Source organism: Symphalangus syndactylus, chromosome 21 (assembly GCF_028878055.3).
Source record: "Symphalangus syndactylus isolate Jambi chromosome 21, NHGRI_mSymSyn1-v2.1_pri, whole genome shotgun sequence".
Lineage (NCBI taxonomy): Eukaryota > Metazoa > Chordata > Mammalia > Primates > Hylobatidae > Symphalangus > Symphalangus syndactylus.
The window spans coordinates 24,700,977-24,721,957 of NC_072443.2; the positions used below are offsets into that span (position 1 = coordinate 24,700,977).

Below are 20,981 nucleotides of genomic sequence, written 5' to 3' on the forward strand. Positions count from 1 at the left end.
GGAACTGCAGTCATGCCTGTAATGGAGAGTGGGGAAAGCAAAAGCTACAACCCGTGAAAGCAGCTGGGGTGGAGGGAGTAGAATTACCAGTTGTGGGCACCAAGGGCTCTGGTTGTATCGTGGCAGGTTCCAGAGCTACAGAAGCAAACACCAAAAACATGAAATATTTCAAGAAGTGGCATCTTGAGGAGGGAAACATTATGCCTCAAGCTGGGACACTCTATCTAAATGATGCATTTTTTCTGAATGTGATTTTCCCTTTTACAGTTCTCATTTTCCTTTCTCCTTGTTGCTTTCCCATACCTCATCTGCCATGAATGTACATCATAAGATTTCAAGGTGCTTTACTTTAATAATTCACTTAATGGGCCAGCTTTCTGCTGTGTGTAGCTAATAACTATGGGAGTCTAAACATATTATATAAAATATTACATATATAAAATGAATATAGAAAGTGAGTACAGATGCTCAGTTATAAAAGTCAATTCCACTGATTCCTAAAGCCCAGCTGCTTAAGTAGCTGATATCAAACCAGAAGCTGCCATATTCCACTTTCTATGTTAATTGGAACCCGAATATCACATTTACCCGGTTTGGACTTGGGCACTTCTGGACTAGGTGTGGTTTTAGGGCGGGGACGGGGACGGGGGCGGGGGCGACGACCTGGTCTTTTGGTCTTTCCTGGTGCTGAAGAAAGAAAATTAGCAAGTTAATACAAGAAGGGTGGATTTACAAACTGATGATAAATATTACATCCATCTTAGAACGACATTTAAACCCTTTGATTTACTGTGGACATGTTTCCATCTGTTTTGCAAATTTCTATCATTATTTATGTAGTTAAATGGGGTCTTGAATGATTTTTTTGTCACAGATTAATAAACTGTCCGAGAGATCTCTCTGTTCTTCCATTTTGAGATGGAAAATCTCAAAACTTTGTACAGTTTAGAGAAGTAGTCACTCAAAAATATTGAAGGCATATGTTCAACAGGAACATGAGAAAGGTTGCTTTTATAAAGCCATTTGGGATAAAAATTAAAATTTGGCCCAAGATTTAAACAGAGAAATTTTTCACTTAGCATTTAAAATATCCACAAATCAACAATATATGCAGAAGGCTTTGAATTCAGTAATTAGTTCAGGACAGGTTAAGTTTTAAAAAATGAGATAGAGTTTATAAACTATAACCTATAGGAATTAACTTTTTTTCTGAAGAACAGAGCACTCACACACACACAAATGGACATTAATGTATTAATTCATTAATGTGAGCCTGTCAACACAGATACCAGCAGACAGGAAAAGAAGAAACAAAGGTCACCCACTCAATAACTATTACCTAATGTTGTTGTTGAAGGTTTGGTTCCCAGTGTTTCAGGTCCTAAGACAATGTGAAAAAATCACCAAGAAGGAATCAAGATCAAAGGAAAAATGACATGTATTTAAAACATGGAATATGCTTAATTTTTAATTACTAGATTGAGCAAATATAAATGGTGAAACTTTTATCCACATACAAAGTTTCTTTTCTTCAATAGATTCCTGTGTTTTCGACACAGTGAACAAAAAAATGTAGCCAGTCAGTTAAGTTTGGAAAGAGAAATGGAACAAAAAGGCATGATTCTCATTTGGAATATGTGACTGTAATAAAGTAACCAGCAGTTCATGTTATGAAGGAAAATATGGGTAATTGGCTAAGATGGCACCAGAACACATTTTTTTTCTCTTTTGAAGAAAAAGAAGCTATAAAGATTGGGGTTGGTTTTTCTATTTCTCTCTGAGTGGATTTCCTAGTGACACATCAGGGTGTTTAGATGTGGAAAGACTGTGGCACTTTTCAAGAAAATCTGCAAAAGTTAGAGTTTTGAAAGTAAGAAAAACACCTCCAAAAGAGAAAACATAAATATATCCTATGAAAGTCAGGGTCCTCCCTGGCAATGAACAGGTTAGAACAAGCTCAGGGCACATTCCTCAAATATAATTGAAGGAGAATAAAGAATCTATCAAATTAAAATTAGTATTGCTTTCATGGGTGTCTCAGAACCACTGCTAAGTCAAGCACAGGCTGAGGGTATATCTTCGGGCAAAAATGGCTGGAAAAAGATCTGAAGGAAAATTAAGAAATATTAGGCGGGCACGGTGGCTCACGCCTGTAATCCCAGCACTTTGAGAGGCTGAGGGGGGTGGATCACCTGAGGTCAGGAGTTTGAGACCAGCCTGGCCAACATGGTGAAACCCTGTCTCTACTAAAAATATAAAAAATTAGCCGGGCATGGTGGCTCAGGCCTGTAATCCCAGCCACTTGGGAGGCTGAGGCAGGAGAATTGCTTGAACCTGGGAGGCAGAGGTTGCAGTGAGCTGAGATCACGCCACTGCACTCCAGCCTGGGCAACAAAACAAGAGCGAAACTTCATCAGGAGAAGAAAAAAAAAAAAACAAAAAAAACCCCAAAGCTGAACAAAGTTGAACATGGAGAGTGTTAAAGATACTTTGTTTTCACTCATTAGAAAAAGCTTTATTACCTATTGTTGACTGTGATGGCAGTAGAGTCTGAGGTTCTGGGGCTGCAATAAAAGCAAGTAATATCAAAAGCAATGCTGAAGAGCACCATCTAAGATAGAAGATACATGTTCTTTAGTATAAACGATGTTCTCTCCTGGGTGAATGATTAGGTTCTACTGGCTTATGCCAGTGAAGTTCAACCTTCCACATCCTCTCTACAAACCACAAGAATTGAGAATTCTCATTTTTGTTGTTGATCTTTAGCTGTTACTGTCACTTCCCGATATTCTGGTTTGCCTCTGGTGCTGAGGGAATACTAACTTACAGGGAGTTCTGGGTAGCCTCTCTGAGGTTGTTCAGAGTGTCCTGTCATTTGCTATTTGTTTCTTGCAGGACAGCCAATTTCATCCAAGGAAATGGAACAGGCAACAGACTCACCACCTGGTACCGTGTCTGTGCTGTTAGTTTGCAATCTCCAGCTTGGCTGCACCTGACGTTCTCTCACAAAAAAGATAAGAATTAAACTTATTGTTCAAAAGTGACCACAAGTGTTCATATGATCCCTGTATTCACTAGTATCTGTTGCTGGTAAACAAATTGGTTCACATATGAAACTTAACCCATTTGGATTGGTAAATCAATGAGTCCAAAAGCAGTCTCAGATTTCATAAAATGCTAAATTAAATAACAGTATCTAAATATTCTGATAAACTTTCCAATGTTTGTTCAAACTAGCAATAAGTAAATTAAACTTCATGTTGAATTTAGTTGGGTTACAATATTTGGGCTTAAAAAAAGATTACCCAATAGGTTTCTCATTATTCTGTGAACAAAAAGAATTATTGTTTAAGAAGGAGAAAATTAAAAAGGAATTGTTTTTAAAATGGAAAGAAAAAGTTAAGATTCTTTGACTTTTCTTAAAGAAAGAAACTAATCAATGTGGCACTCACAGACTATCTTAACAGAACTGAAACCATTCTTCTACTTATACATTTCCAATATTAGACTTATCAGAAATGATCGCTGATATTACTTGACAAGGGAATGTGGCAGGTTTTGAGAATACGTAGTGACTAAAAAAGAACTATAACAATAATTTCTATGTAGCAACTAACAACAACTGCTTCTATATAGCAACTAGTTTTTAGCAACAGAGAAATATAATAATGCAGGTAGAGAATTTTTATTTCTTCTAAAAGCAATGCATAATAGCATAAGGTGCTATTTAAAGGCATTATCATCCATTAACATATCTGTGATCAAAAAATTTTTGTGTTGAGGCTAAAGAGTACAAATTAGGTGCAAGAGAAGCAGGTTAAAGTTGTTTTTAAAAGCCCAGAATTCTGATTTCTCAAGAACTTGTGCAGAAATAGATTGTAACAGATGAACAGCAAAAGCAGTAGTGATGTGTCAGACTGAAGTTCATATAACAAAGTAAAAATTCTGTGTGTGTGCGAGTGAGTCTGTATGACAGAAGAGAGAAGGGCGGAGGGAGAGTGTGTGTATGTGAGAGGGAGGGAGGGAAAGAGAGGGAGGGAGAGGGTGTGTGTGTGTGTGTGTGTGTGTGTGAGAGAGAGAGAGAGAGGGAAGGGGAGAAGAAAGAGTGTGGGAGAAGGAGAGAGAGAGGAGAGTATGTATGCGAGAGAGTGTGAGAAAGAGAAAGGGAATTGTATGTGTGTATGTGTGAGAGAGTGTATGTATAGGTCTAGGTATCTCAGATGCTATAGGACAAGAAGAAAATAAACATCAATACATGAAATATAATAAATATCAAATAAGCATTCATACCTGAAGATAGCAAACAAAAAATTATTTTGAAACTTCAAGATTGTAATTCATGTTTTTGATTCTACAAAGTTGCCTTCCACAAGTGTGAAAAAGAATATAAAATTTGCTACTCATTGCATCTTTCAGACTTCACAAAAATTAAAGAATGTTGTTTTTGAAATTGTAAGGAAACATCTGCATTTTTTAGTTCCTGACTGAGTTTGAGACCAAATAGGGATAGAACTCCATCAATTAAGCTTCAAAGTCAATTGAACATAAAAACAGTAAGGTCTATGTTTAGTAAAAATAAATATATCTTCTGACACGACTTCTATTTGACAATCATAAGGTATTATAGGCAAAGGTATAAAATGTTCCATAACAAAGCTGAGTGGTCTGTAACTGACTAAGCCACTCATCTCAGCACAAAACAAAGACAAATTTGACTCACGTGTGTGGCTAGGAATGAGAACAATTTACAATTCTATTCACCTTGGAAGACAGTTAAGTGAAACAAGCACCTGTAATTGGGGGCACTCCCTTATTTTCAGTCCATTAGAAGCTTAAAGATTAAACCATGAAGGAAACAATTCCCACTGGACGAGGTAGACAAGTTAAGACATGGTAGGTGGCTGTGGTTTTTGAGAAATGCACTGAATTGTACTTATAAAACAAGCCCAAATCGATGTAGATTTTTACTCGTTGACTTAACCACCAAGCAATGCCAAAGGAAAAGGAGCCTGTAATGGAAAGTGAAACAGAAAAATAGAAGAGTGTGTGGAGAGGGCTGGGAAAGGCCTCAAAAAGCTTTGGGTGGTTTATTTGCTCTTCCGAACCTTGGGGCTAGAAACAGACATCTTTAGGAGAGCTATGAAGGTGGTCTGCCCTAAATAAAAATAAATAAAATTTAAGAAGCTAAAACCAAAGCAATGGTTTGCAGAGATCCAGTCATCATCCTGTGTTGCTATGGACCATTCAAGGTCCACTTGAGTTGGCACAGGCCTAGGTGTGGATTCTGAAGTCATTACATTGCTGTTAGAGGAAAAGGGGTGGATTTTCTTTGATGATTAGAAGGTTTAGAAATCAAAGGAATGTAAACACATTAGCCTCCAAGTAATTCTTCCCATGTTAAAAGGAAATGTCAAATTAAGAAGTCTTTTTGCTCAAACACCTTACAATGATAAAAACATAACCTTCCTCCCTCATTTGTACTGAAGAATTTCCTCTCAGAAATCTTTTCTTAGAAACCGCTGAAATGAATAACGTAACCTATCATATATAAACTGTAATCAATGTTTAGAGAAATTTGATGATTTCCAATTTTATGTTGTAATAACAGAAATAATTCATTTGAGAGAAATCCTTATTTAAATTTGGTGACTCAAACAAACAGTACTATTTCATCATCTACTTGGTAATAGTCCTCTGTTCAAAATACAGCATAATTACTACTTTATCCCAAAGCTCTCTAAGCATGATTTTTAAATAAGTGTGTATTAAACCCTTCTCTCATACAGCTAACTGTCAGAGTTATTTGATTTAAACCACTGTTAAGGCTTTTGAGTTTTATTAGCTACGCTTCTTCCTCCGAAAAACCTGAGTGAGAGTTTTTCATTCCATTTCTCTGACTTGGAGACCTCATCCATGGTCACGTGTCAACTATACTCCCTTTGCCTAATCCCTAATTTCCTTCAGTCTGCACCTACACCTGGAAATCTCACTGCTTCTTTACAGGGAGTAATGAGAATTTTTTCTTTAAGCAGTTACATTTTTCTTCCTTAGCCATTTCATTGCAAAAACAAATTATACCCACTTTAGCAGAAAATCTCTTGCTTTAATAATCCTACTTTGTAAACATGACATTAATGGAAATGCAAGTTGAAAATCCATTAAACATTATAGTGAGAAATATTTTCTTCTCAGAGCTAAGGGTTTAAAATTTAGATAATGATGACGCTGAGTGGCGACAAGGTTCCCTGTAGTCAATCTTATAAGTCAACATTTGAAACTGCTACATGGATTACAGATAGATAAAAAAAACTCCAAGATTTGGTCATTCAATATGTTCCACAATCTTTTTGTCTTAAATTATATATATAGAATGATCCCTTCCTGAAAAAGCAGCCTTTTTTTTTTTTTTTTTTTTAAAGGAAAACACCACTAAAAATTTCTAAGAGGTAAACAGAGGTCAGTGTTCAGAAATCAGCCCCAATTTAGAAGTCTTGGAGCACTAGGAAAATACAGGTCTTTCTGGTCTTCTAGCCTGAGAACTGAGAAACTCTAAAATAATGCAGGGTTCTTAGAAGATAGAAACACTTCTCCCCTTTCCAGCTGAAAGGCTATTGTTCATGTGATTAGAATTCCAGTCAACATTGGTATCGGAAACGATTTTGCAGTAGTAGACAAGGGAGTTCTCAATCATTCATATCATTACATTTCTGTGTTTTCTCTGTGATGACCATGAACATTGCTCAGAGCAATGCTGTGATATCACAGTGGCTATTTATGATTAGATCATTTCATTGCATGCTTACACTTTTCATGGAAAAATGTAACAAATGTCAAAATACAAATCAGAAATTCTTGCTCCAAAGAATTGCATAAAACTTGTTTTCAACCCCACTTTTGGAATATTCAAAAAAGTTTAGGGTAATTACCAGGTATGGTGTGTGTCACTTCTGGGCTGAGAGGGATTTTAGGTTTCAGAGAAATAAATTGTGTTTTACTGGGAGCTGGAAAAATAAAGAAACAAAATAATAAACAAATCAATATTTAGGCATTTCAGTGTCTAAAAACACAGAAGGAAAACCTAGAAATAAACTATACATTAAATGGAATGAACTCATCGTCTTGGAAGATTTTGGAAATACTCCGTTAAGAGAATATTTCATGATCCATTCACAGGGAAGTAGTTAATTTTCATCTTGTTTAGAAAAAAAATTTCAAGAGTATATTTAACAAATATAGCATTGCTACAAAATAGTCACAGTAACTACTCAAAGTAAAGATAGTTCTTATAATCTATGATTTTTAAAAATCAGTAATTATTTTGCACCCTTACTTCATATTTCTCAATCACATCTAGGTCTGAGCACTAGGAAAAAAAACCATGTTTTACAATTAATATTCACTGACGTACGTGCAGGATGTGCAGGTTTGTTACACATGTAAACTTGTGCCATGGTGATTTGCTGTACCTATCAACCCCTCACCTAGGTATTAAGACCAGCTAGATTTTTATCAGCTTTATAAACTAAAAAGGAAAAATCTAAAATCATTCAACCAGTAGCTGATGTATATGTCTTTTTCAGATGCAACAATAAATTTAAACTTCCTGCATACAATTTTAGGGTGGTGTTTTTCTTTTTCCCCTAATATTTCTAGAATCTGTCACTTTGAGCCTGTCTACCTAAACACATTTTAATAATAAAAAAACTACTCTCAAAAAAAATTAACCAATAGGTATAATGCTACGATCTGAAGCATAAAGTAATTCTACTAATATTAAAGTTAAAAGTTGTTTTTCCAAATGAAGTCTGAAGTTGAACTTGAGAGTCTTACTAAAAAATAAAAGAAAAAGAGAACTATATACAAGATTCAACTTCAAATACAATGACTGGATAGATAACAAGGAAGCAGCAATGGTTCAAAAGCTTGCACAGAATGACATCTGAAGGCTGAGTTCAGATCTACTAACTGTCGGGCCAGCTAGCCACAATCACAATAGCCATGGAGTTGGTGCACGCTCTGGGATGGGCCATACTGTTCAAATGAGCCATTTTGAATATCTTAATAGCTAACAGACATTACATAAAAGCTGGGGTACTGGATTTTCCATGGTGAAATGAAGCAACACGTCTACTAAGGACATATCGTTATTACCCGGTGTTGTCCATGTAGGTTCAGGGATTTTAGAAATTTTAGGTGTAATTGTTCCAGCACTTGTGGTTCTTTCTGGTGATGGAAAGGAAAAAAATATTGAAATATCCTAGAGACAATAAAAAGATACCCTCTAAAGAGGAACTAAATGATCCATTTAAAATTCTGCCATATGTAGTAGTACAATGAGTAAAAGTTTTGAGGAAGAAGTTTTAAACTGTCATAACAGTATACATCATACAAAATTACATTTATCTTATAATGGAATAAGCAAAACCCAGTTGGTCAGTCATGATTCTGAGTATATTGTCTGACAATGAAGAATTGACCTCCAGGTTAATAAGCATCTGTACCACCCAAACTCTGTGCTATAATATATATGTTATTCCCTTCTCCTTTTCTTCCAAATCCTACATGTATTTTGGGGGCTGCATCTTCAACTCTTTCTTGGAGCATTTACAAAAATATTATAGTCTCAGAAATAAGTTATGTAAATGTGTGTTGTGCTGCCATTTTTATGTTTTATCTTCTCAAGGTTATAATCTTTTTGAAAACCAGAGTCACGTCCTCCCTAACTCAGCCATTGCCCTGGTGAAACACTGAAAACAGGGTAGGTACCAAAAAATAAGAACCATCACCCCAATGAACATTATAATAAACATGCACACCAAAAAAATGAATTACATGTATCACCCTGCATTGCTATGAGTGGGACTTGTTTCTAGGTTTTTACCAAAATTCACATGCAAAAATATAATTTTCAGTAAACCCCTTTTGGAGACATTTGAGTTTTGTTATTTTGCATTATTAATTATTTATCTTTAGTTAATCTCAAATTTTGTAAAGAAACTAACCTATAAAACATATCCTTTTTTTTTTCCCCCTGAGATAGAGTCTTGCTCTGTTGCCCAGGCTTGAGTGCAGTGGTGCCATTATAGCCCACTGCAGCCTCAAACTTCTTGGCTCAAGCAGCACACCATGCCTGGCTAATTTTTTAAACTTTTTTGCAGAGACGAGGTCTCACTATCTTGCTCAGGCTGGTCTCAAACTCCTAGCCCCAAGTGATCCTCCTGCCTTGGCCTCCCAAAGTGCTGGAGTTGCAGGTGTAAGCCACTGCACCTGGCTATCCTTCTTACTATAGGAAGATGGACATTGTCTATCTGGAATTACATATCATGTAAGGATAAAGAGACATTTACCAGGTTTGGTTCTTGGCGGTTTGGGCCGGGGGCGTCGTTTAGGTGTAGAAGGGATAGATGTAGTTTGCTGGGGAGCTGAAAGAAGATTTAATATAGCTTTGATAAATGATATTTTTCAGGGGTCAATCAGGTTGTGCCTTTAAATTTGCAAACTTCAAGTACAAGAACTGCTTTATATTTCCTTGTATCCTTAGAATGTCCAGTACACCTTGTTTTATACATAGTAGGTGCTCAATAAACAAGGGGTGACTGGGACAAAAGGTATAAAATTTCTACATGAGAATTGAAGATATACGTTGTTCAATTAAACGTATCAGAAGTGAGCACCCTTGAGGCGTTTCAGAACACAAGGTACAATTAAGAACTCGAAAGGATGACATTGAATGGCAGGAGAGAAGCACAAATAATGGAAATTTGGAACTACTTTTTTTTTTTTTTTTTGGAGACAGAGTCTCACTCTGTCACCCAGGCTGGAGTGTGTGGCACAACCTTGGCTCACTGTAACCTTGGTTTCCCGAGTTCAAGCAATTCTTGTGCCTCAGCTGCCTGAGTAGCTGGGACTACAGGCACGTACCATGACATCTGGCTAATTTTTGTATTTTGACTAGAGATGGGGTTTCATTATGTTGGCCATGCTGGTCTTGAACTCCTGGCCTCATGTGATCTGCCTGCCTTGGCCTCCCAAAGTGCTGGGATTACAGGCGAGAGGCACCACACCCAGCCCAGAACTTTAATTCTGTAGCTCTTTACTATCCCCACCAAAAGTTAATGAACTTGGCTATTTCAATAATTTTCTGTTATAAAATGTAGGTTGTGTTACCTCTCTTTAACCATCTTTCTTCAACTTGTCCAGGACTGCAAATCCTACTTAGTGCTCTCTATACTTAGACTACTTTGGGTAAAATACTTTGATCAAATGGTACCTAAGTGTGCTAAGCAGAAGGGAATGTATTTTGAAATAATTGTCTATAATTCTGCTGCTATTTTCCAGCTGGTAAAGTTGAAAGAAGAGTTGGAAGGAAACAATTTCTCAAAATATATAGTCATCAGGATTGTGAAAATTCTTTAAGGATAATCATAAGGCTAAGTAGTCAGATTCTTGGGAGAATTTCATGGTAGAGACTGAAGGGAAATATTTAGCAAAAACAAACAAAAGAAAAACACACAAAATTCTGAAATGGCCGACATGACTTGTCACATTACCTGTTTCGTCAATGCATATAACTACACAAATGTCATTAGTTACCAGGTGTCGTGGGCTGCATTTCTGGACTGGTAAAGATTTCCAGTTTTTGAGGAACAAATGGTGTTTCGCTTGGAGCTGAAAGCACAAACACCCCATCCCATCAAATAATCCCAGTTAAAATGAAGTATTTGAAGAATTTTAGCATGCTTTTAGATGGTACAAAGCACATGCCACGAGTACATGATTAAAGATGAAAAATGCATGTAGTCTTGAAAGCTAGTGAATAAAATTCTGATTTAAAGTAGGGAAAAGGCTAGAATGATGATTGTTCAGTAGATGACTTCAGGCAGACTTGATGCATGGAAGTAAAGTGACACAGGCCACAAACATGTGAGGTGAGATGGTGCAGGTGATGACGTCCATGCAGTTTTCAAAGCTTTCACAACTAAAAGGATAGGGAAAATATTATCTATTACAGCTCGAAAAAATAAAAGCGAGCCCTAAATGGAACATAAAAGATGACTGCATTTAAAATATATAGATGTGTATATTAAGAAATAGGATAGACAAATGATTAGATGTGATGGAATGAAACGGTCATTTGGAAGAAAGGCATTCACATGATTTTTTTTGATGGAAAATAAACTATGATTTTTCTGTTAAAAACATTACCCAGTGTTGCCCTTGGCTGTTCAAGAGTTCTAGAAGTTTTAGGTGGGACAGAATCCAGAATACGATCACTTGTTGCTGTTGGAATAAATGTCAACATTTATAAAAGCAGTAGAAGGCCCCAGGAATAAAATACAAATTCATGAGTAATAAATTATGCCTCATATGAGGGAAAATATCAAGAATACTTGAGGGCTTGCTGGCCCACATTTTAAAACTAGTGATACATTAGGAATTGAAGATGAACTCACTTTAAAAAACATACACACTTTAAATATTAGAAACCATGAATAAACAGCATTTTATACATTCAACTGGTTTTCAACAGGTTTTTCTGGTTTCCTCCATTTTGTTTCATAATTGCTAACTGAACTCACCACTGACATTCCATTTCATCGTCTTATTTTCTGCTCTTTAAAATTATTCATCTTTATTTACAATGACACAAATAATGTTATACATACAAAAAATATCAGACATCTATCTATACCTGGCAGAAACCAGTCTCACTCCCTTTGAATCTCCTACAGTACCCAGTTTAGTAGGTGTTTGATAAACGTTTGCTGAAAGGAGCTGTCGGACTGAGGTAACTCACTATAGATGGGTCAGTAATTGAATGCCAAAGATTAGACCCAATTGAACTGCTACAGTCAAATGAATTATGTGACTGTTCTACAGCAAGGTTTCTCACATTAGCACTACTGACAATTAGGGTCAAATAATCTGTGCTGTGGGAGGCTGCCCTTGTACTGCAAGGGTTTAGCAGCACCCCTGATTTCTACCCACTAGATGCTAGTAGTGCTTCCCCAAGTTGTGACAAGCAAAAATGTCTCCACATTAGCAAATATCCTGGGGAAGGGATGGGAGTTGAAGATTACCCCCCATTTGAGAACTACTGCTCTAGACAAAACCCTCTAGAAACTCGAAGACCTTTTTATGATGATGCTGAACAATACAGTGATAAGCTATTACATTACTTTTCCTCAGTGGCAACCAAATCTATCCACATCTCCCTTATGTGACAGAGCTTATTTACTGAGAGATGTAAAGAACTAACCACTCGATGGGAGGAGTGGGTAAAACACAACTCCCTGACACAGGTGGAAATTTCTCCCATGCAGAGCTCCAGAGGATACAATTTTCCACTCTGTGAAAAACTAAAGGAAGAACCACCAAGTGTTGGAACACCTGGGATCCAAAGACAGAATTGAGAGGCCGGGTATACCTGTGTAGGACTCTGATATCTCAGGCTCATCTGATGTTGTAGGGCTTGAGAAAACATCATAAGTTGCTTAAAAAAAAAAAAAGGCAAAACAAGAGAGATGTTAATTTTGGTTAAATCTGATGAATTTAGAAAGATTACATGACATGTTGTAATGCTGGCTGAAGGACAGTTTTATGTAGGTGCTGGTGCATTTTGGCTCCAGGCTGCCAGCCTTGTCACTAACATGTAAGCACCAAAACTCGCCTTTGGTCCTTTTTGCTCTGAATCGTAGGATTTTATATAGTGAGCCCTGATGCTGGCCTCCAGGGTGATGAGAACATAGTGCTATATATTTATAATCATGCAGTGCCAGCTGTAAATCAAAGAGCCGCAAAGAGTATAAACATAAATAAAGTCAGATGGCAGTTTGGGGAGAGATTTCTAAAGAAGGAAACAGCAGTCCCATTGAGGCGATTTGCCGAAAGTCTGTTGCCTAGTCTTTCTGCTTAGTAAAAGTTACTGTTACGATATCTTATGTATGGACAGCACTTCACAGTTTGCAGAGACTTTCTCATACATTAACTTATTGAACCCTCTTAACATCCCTGAGAAATAGGTGAGGTAGGCAGTAGCCCCACTTTATAGATAATGGGAGGTTATCTCCATTTTTTAGATAACCAAGTTGAGGTTTATAGCATGAAGACATCTGCCAGTGGTCACACACTGAAATTGTCCCATCCAGTGTATTTTCCTCTCCTTCAGCAGGACCAGAAACAGCAGGGCTAAAACCAGGATTCTCTTTTGGCACCTTCCCCTCCTGACATGTTACCTAGAGGCAGCTTTCTGTGCTTCTCCATAGAGCCATGAGCCTTTCTCGAGTTTGGGCGGGTTTAAAGATAAATTTTCTATTCTATACGAAGAAAAGTAGGATGAGCTTAAACATAGACTTATTTTAATATGCGGATAATTTTCATGTTCATATAAGAGTTGAACCTGCAAGCAAAAACAGCATCACAAAGTGTTCTCTTTCCTATACAAATAGCTGTCACTATGGTCACAGGGGATATAGAGAACACATGAATTATTATGAGGTAGATGTTGCTTTCCTTGTCCATTCAAAATGGCAGCACAGAAATCAAGAAGAAGGGAGCTCACAGGAAGACGTAGTCATTGGGGTGACTTGTAATTCAGTGACAGTTTAATGATTTTGAACCAGTGGTGGTCGAAGCTGTAAGAAAGATAGTATCAGACCATGTGACATCCTCTGAAAGTAGACAGCATTTTATATTGTACTACATACTAAAGAGGCAGGAAATACATTGCAACATGTGAAAGTGAATCTACTGTTTCACAAAATCCTCAAAAATAGCAAGAATATTGTGAGTTAAAGATATGCACACGTTCTGAGAATGCATCTATTATATTGTAATGTCAAGTTTCCTTTAGCCTTGCTGTCATTTTAAAAGGTCAGATAAGAATGACTAATTTTTTAAAAGATTAATCAAAAGTGCCCGCAATTTCTGATCTTATGCTCATTTTCAGCCAATTTCAAGTCATGGATCTGGCAAGGTCAGCTCTATCTCCTACAAAATAAGAAAAACTTGGCCAACTTGTATTTAATCCTCTCACGCTAGGTAAGAAACTATGAGTTAATGGCTTTTTATTTCCATTGTTGCTTTTGAAAAATGTCATGACTGTCTTTCTTTGTTATCCTAACTCCTAATCTCCCTTCCATTTAGTGACGCTGGACCAATTTTCCTATAGTCTGTATTTTGTTCCAAAAGATGATATTTATTCACTTTTTTTTTCTTTTTTGAGACAGAGTCTAGCTCTGTCGCCCAGGCTGGAGTGCAGTGGCGCGATCTCGGCTCACTGCAAGCTCCGCCTCCCGGGTTCAAGCCATTCTCCTGCCTCAGCCTCCCGAGTACCTGGGACTACAGGCCCCTGCCACCACGCCCGGCTAATTTTTTGTATTTTTAGTACAGACGGGGTTTCACCGTGTTAGCCAGGATGGTCTCGATCTCCTGACCTTGTGATCCTCCCGCCTGGGCCTCCCGAAGTGCTGGGATTACAGGCGTGAGCCACCGCGCCCGGCCTTATTAACTCTTTTTACTTCTTTTTCATATTTACAATTTCTTTTCAATCAGGAGGCTCCAAGCCAGGCATCCATCTCCTCTCGTTATTCCCATAAGGCATTTACTGGGGAAAGAAACCTTTCTTCCATCATCCTCTGGCAATCGTGGCTCGAATCTGGAAGTTCCCAATTTTCAGGGATCCCTTAACTTCCAAACATTTTATCAAATATACTTAAGACAAAAATAAGACATTTGCCAGCATACTTTGTTTTTAATATTTCTATCTCTGTAGTTTCCAAGACTTGGAAATAAAAAGAGTGCTAAAAAGCCACATATGCCACTAAAAGTTTTATGTTGTTTGGTCAGCCTTAAGCAGCATACCACACCTCGTTTCATTTATGAGTTAAACAAGATCTTTTGATTCAGAAATAAAGAGATTGCCTGGGCGTGGTGGCTCACTTCTGTAATCCAAACACTTTGGGAGGCCGAGGCGGGTTAATCCCTTGAGGTCAGGAGTTCGAGACCAGCCTGGCCAGGAGAGTGAAGCCCTGTCTCTACTAAAAAAAAAAAAATACCAAAATTAGCCAGGCCTGGGATGGTGGGCGCCTGTGGTCCCAGCTACTCGGGAGGCATGAGAATCTCTTGAACCTGGGAGGCAGAGGCTGCAGTGAGCCGAGATCATGCCACTGCACTCTAGCCTGCGCGACAGCAACTCCATCTCAACAACGACGATGACAACAACAACAACAAAAAAAAAAAAAAAAAAAAAAAAGAAAAGAGATGTCGGGGGAGAGGACAGTGTTGAAACAGAGTTCTTTGAAAAGCTCCCTAACAATCAACAGCTTTTGATTTCTTTATAAAACCCTTCTATATACATGCCTATACCTGAGAAAAATTCATGAAATTGTTAGGCCTGGTTTCTAAAAGCTACACTAGCTATAAAATTGATAAGTAGCCAAGAGTTAAGGGTGAACCCTTCTGTATGGTAGCCTGTAAATTACCATATATTATTACTTAGAGGCAAACTTCTATCACTATGCTTATTGTAGTGGGTGAAACGCTACAGCTATATGACATTAAGCAGTATTTCTGATTTTGCATTGACAGAACATACATGGGATCAAAAGTTGTAGGTTAAATCTAATGCAACAAATAAAATAGATAATTCAATTCACAGGTTATAAAAGTCAACATTAGTTTATTTCAAAAAATAGTAATGACTTACAATCATAACTAAGTTTTACTTTCAGATTTTCCAGAGGAAAAAATAACATGAAATAACTTGCACTACCATTTGCTCTATACCTTCTTAAAACTACTTTGTTAAATTATTATTATTATTTTTTTCTCAAGATGCAGTCTTGCTCTGTCGCCCAGACTGGAGTGAAATGGCACGATCTCGGCTCACTGCAACCTCCGCCTCCCAGCTTCAAGCAATTCTCCTGCCTCAGCCTCCTGAGTAGCTGGGATTACAGGCATGTGCCACCACATCTGGCTAATTTTTTGTATTTTTAGTATAGACAGGTTTCACCACGTTGGCCAGGCTGGCTTTAAACTCCTGACCTCGTGATCCGTCAGCCTTGGCCTCCCAAAGTGCTGGGATTACAGGCACAAGCCACTGCGCCCTGCCCTAAATTATGTTTTGTTGATAGTACATTTTAGTTTTACTTCGAAAAACTGACTACATGCAAAGCCCCCAGTAAAAATGCTCTGATTTTGCTCTGGAAACACGTGATGGCATACAGGCAAACCATTTCAAATGATCAAGACTTTATCTTATTCAAATCCTCTGAATATTAGTAACTATGTGAAAACTTCCTTCTTAACATTAACTTAGACAAAAGACCTCATTAATGGAGAAATTGTGTCTATCATGCTCATTATGCTCATCAAGACTTACTTAATCCAGAAACTGGTACATGGTGGATACTCAGCAGAATTAATCTGCAAGATGTCCATTACAATAAACAATAACAGTGAGTTTGACGGTTGGGTAGCTTAAGCTCTTAGTAAGGATAACTTTCTGGCTTAGTTTGGAGAATAAATGAACACATGTCCTTTAATTATGTTATGATGTACAAGTGTGTGCACACAAATCTCTTCCTCTACTACACAAATACCTGGCATACACTTGTGTAGACATACTCTGTCATGGAAATGGAATTCTAAAAAAAATATATGAAGGAGCAATGAGAAAATACAGCAAGTAGCTAGAGGAGAAAAACAATACCACACACAGAGTTCACAGTACCACTTAAATACATTGATAATGCTTTCTTCAGTGAGTGGAAAAACAAAATACCTTTCTAGTTGGCCTTGCAATTTGTGAAAATATTGCCTGCAAGAAAATATTCATTAAAATGTTCATGAAATAAAAGTAAAGGCTGAGGATATAAATCTCTTCAAATCCACAGTGAATCTACAAACCATCTGCTGTACCTGAAATCTGTTTTCCTGCTCTCAAAGCATCAACACCACAACCCACTCCTTCGTTTTCTCCTCTTTGGAACTCAATCCGGTTGGGTGGGCCAGATCTGTGCTAATCAACACCTTACAGGGCAGACAGATAATAAATGAGCATGTCCTTATATGTTTACTTCTTTTCAACCACTCTTAGCAAACTGCCTGCTGCCAAAACTTTCTAACCAATCTACTACTCCTTGGGCATGCTGATGGCTGCAGTTTTCAAGCCTTGAAATGATATATAGGGCTCAATACATATGCAATTTACTCTAGTTCTACAAAGTACCATAAGAATTTAACACTGAAAATAATTAGTGATGACCTCCTAAAAAGCTCCCAAAGAAAAATCTAATGGAAAAACTGAAGCTGACCGTGCTTGGTTCTGTCAAGGGAAGTCTCTATAAGATAACTGTATATGGTTCAAGAGGAAATTATACCAGAATAAGTAGCAAGTTACTTAGTAACAAGTAACAGTAGAGTTGGAGCAACATTTGTTTTTTCTGGACACTTGGGAGAAGAACAGGCAGGAGGATTTCCTAACGATGAAAACAAACACTTCAAATTAATGGGTTTGCAAACGTTGTCTTTATTTGCTTTTGAAACTCTCTTGGTACTCAATGATGGTCTTTTTAAGGTTATGATTAAATAAATTAAGGAGGCTTAACACTTATGGCATTATCAATCTAGAAATGGAAAGCTCATTTCCACATAACCCCCCAACCCATATTAAGTCTTTAGAAGTCATGCACACGCCCATCTGTGGGATGATAAATACATGGCATTTATGCTGCTTCTCCTTCCCTGGTGCCCACAGAAAACACAGCAAGTTGATAGTGGCATTATTTTGCTCATTGATCCAAGAAGGACCTCAGAGCCCAGTTTATAGAGTGATTCATGCTGCCACAGTAACTGAAGAGAGAGACTATGTGATACGATTTACCATCCTTGCCGTAGGGGTAATAGGTCATTAGGCTATTCCCAAGGGGTGGCATGACCTCTGAGTAATACTGCATGTCTTTTCCTTTCTCAAACTTTTTTTTTTTTTTTTACAAGTGAAATGAAGACCCATAGATCATTTGGTATGATTGTATATATATATATACAAGCTTAGGGTTTTTTTCTTCTCTCCTCCTCTTTTATTAAGTAATTTAAAAGCATAATTGCTATTCTTGATTATATGTAGCAATTCAGGAGGTTGGGATAAACAGTATGATGTGAAGGGATGGCAGCCAATGCAAGATTTCATTGTATTAAGGAAATGAAAACAAGGCACCCCTTTATATATTGTGCATTATATTAAGTAATTTATACATTATTTCTAAGACGTAACCACCTGGTGAAAAATTTATACCTTATTTCCATTTTATAGATGGAACAAGTTATTTAACTGGTAGTTGAGCTGGTTATTAACCTAGCTCTATCTCACCTTAGATCTCACAGATTTGTGATCACATTCACAACGAGAATAAGCTTCAGGGACTGGCTGGCCTCTCACAGATCATGTGATGTTTCTTATACACCATAACTGGAAGGCACATGGCCCCAGTAATAACATTCAATTTCCTCAGTTGTAAAGGCTGTTCTCAAATTTTCAGAGCAAGCTATATGTCATTGCTTTGCTTTTAACTTGGAGTGGTTTATTGAATAAAAGATTAGGAAAGAAATGAATGAGCCTAATTTTTCCCCCTCTAACCCATTCAGAGTTAAGTTCCTCTTGTATCACTTTAAGATAAAAGACAATAATTCTGCCAGTTTCTAGGGACTTTGGACGTCTCAGTATGATGGTATATAATAGCCCCTTGAATCTCCTAGAAGAAAATTGCTATGCAAACACAATTTATTGTGTTCCAGTAGAGAAATGATACAACAAGCACGTGCACATACGTGTACATGCACAATTCATCTGAATGGAAGACATTGAGAACTTTTCTAGTGCTTGCTCCTTAACAACCCTGAGATTATAGTTAACTAGCTACTTCCAATAAAACATGAACCAATTTTATTGCATCATCAGAAAGACTGGCTTTTCGTGAAATATTGTCCCAAGCAGTTAAGTTCTAAAGTGTGGTCAACTTCCTTTAGATACAACATTTATAAGTAATTTTATATTCTGATACTTAATTATAGAGAAGATTTTCATGATTACCTTTATATATGTTACAGAAAGTTAGATTTGCTGAGGGAATCAAAATCAATCAATTTCATTTCAACATACTTTACAGAAGGTTTAATGCCAAATGCAATTCCAAATAATGAAATCACAAAATGCAGCACTAATGACAGATCAGGACAAACAGGCCGAAAGCAGGAAGAATATATTTGATGACTATACATCTCAGATTTCCTGGGATATTCCAAACTTCAAATACTCTGTCCCCTGGTTGCCAAAAACTATTGAAATGACCCAGGAATTTCAATTTTCAGTGTGCAAGTTAGAATTTTCATAAAGTCTTTTATATCCAAGAATGGTACAGAAATCTTTTTGAGTACACATATTCTGATTTTCTGACATAGAATATGTTGAAAACAAATCCAGAAAATAGTAAAGCAAAATAAGCTTTACAAAAAGTACGATAAATCTCATTTAATGGTTGATAAAGTGAAAAGCAGCCCCTGGCATCCAGGAGCTGGTCTAGTACCCACAGGTAGGCTGTGGTATTCTCCTGTTGAACATCGACAATTCCAAAGGACACCAATATCAGACAAGACCACTCTGCGATTATGATGGATCAAGACAAAAACAAGACCAGTCTCTAATTATGTGGCACACAGACAAAAACGTGAACATCACCCAAAGCACAAACATTACCCTCCCTACCTTCTGGCTAATACAAGTAGATGTGACTTCTCAACTAGTCACAGCTTTAGCTTCCCTCTGCTGGTCTTGCCTTCTAATTAAGAATTATGAATACATTCAATCACAGAATTACTCCCACTTTCTGACTACATCCAATTCAGAGCAAAGTTTTACCGTCTTGGACACTTCCCTCAATCGTTTAACACAAGACAAACTCTTACAATAAGTCTTTTCTATCATCTTCTAAGAGATCCCCCAGTTTATCATGGTCTGTGTTCTCCATCATTGTAATAAGTAAATAAATGTAAATTTGTTCAACTACAAGTGTGATCTGCTGGTCTTTGGCTGAAAGGAATTGATACAGTAAATATAGATGCATCAAACCCCAACAGAGAAAACAGAATGCGCTCATTTGGCTGTAATAATGTCATTATTACCAGTTAAAAATATTAGGTTGGTACAAATGTAATTGTGGCTTTTGCCATTAAAAGTAATGGCAAAACCATGAGAAGTGATGGCAAAAACTGCAATTATGTTTGCACCAACCTATATAATGTTTCTTTAAAAGATATTGGAACTAAAAATGGGATTCATGGTTTTGTGGACCACCATTTAAACACTATCTCTACCTGTCTCTTTTCTCAGTTCTCAAAATAGTTGCTTTAGGAAGCTGTGTGTGTAATTGGAAAATAAAATACCTATTATGTATGTTGAAACTAACTGGGAAATAGAACGTTAGTACACACGTAAATTTGCACGAAATCAAAAGAAACAAAGGCTGAAATAAAAGAGCTATATAAATATACCACTCTTTAAATCACAGATAATACATTTGTTATTAAATTTTAATTTGAAATTTAACATAAGTTAGGAAGATGCCACAGAGCACTTACACTAGAAATGGAAGCGTTGCACATTAGCAGAAACAAGAGATACCTAACTACCCACTTTGAAAAATCGATCTTGTATTGATGTGAGGCCCATGGTGCTATAACCAGCTACACCCGATGATTCTTACCGGTACCATGTAAAAACATTATAAACTATATCGATAAGGTAGTGCTTCTCAAACTTTAATATTCAATACAAAAATTAGCCAGGCATGGTGGCAGGTGCCTGTAATCTCAGCTACTCGGGAGGCTGAGGCAGGAGAATTGCTTGAACCCAGGAGGCAAAGGTTGCAGTGAGCTGAGATTGCACCCGTCGCACTCCAGGCTAGGTGACAAGAGCAAACTCCATC

General features: G+C 37.2%; 1 protein-coding gene across 13 annotated transcripts in view; it reads right to left on the reverse strand.

The window, feature by feature from the left end:
* The window catches only part of ABI3BP (ABI family member 3 binding protein), a 246,050-nt gene that overhangs the window by 90,299 nt on the left and 134,770 nt on the right, over positions 1-20,981 (reverse strand). For 7 of the 13 annotated variants that reach the window (XM_055259019.2, XM_055259018.2, XM_055259013.2 and 4 more), the window contains 10 exons: positions 12,428-12,493; positions 11,206-11,280; positions 10,594-10,668; positions 9,348-9,422; positions 8,152-8,223; positions 6,927-7,001; positions 2,523-2,564; positions 1,340-1,381; positions 589-687; positions 88-135 (listed from right to left, as the gene is read on the reverse strand). In XM_055259019.2, coding sequence (XP_055114994.1) covers positions 88-135; positions 589-687; positions 1,340-1,381; positions 2,523-2,564; positions 6,927-7,001; positions 8,152-8,223; positions 9,348-9,422; positions 10,594-10,668; positions 11,206-11,280; positions 12,428-12,493 — 669 coding nt within the window. The remainder of the gene's footprint in view (positions 1-87; positions 136-588; positions 688-1,339; positions 1,382-2,522; positions 2,565-6,926; positions 7,002-8,151; positions 8,224-9,347; positions 9,423-10,593; positions 10,669-11,205; positions 11,281-12,427; positions 12,494-20,981) is intronic. The other 6 variants (XM_055259021.2, XM_055259020.2, XM_055259014.2 and 3 more) reach the window with 5 other exon arrangements.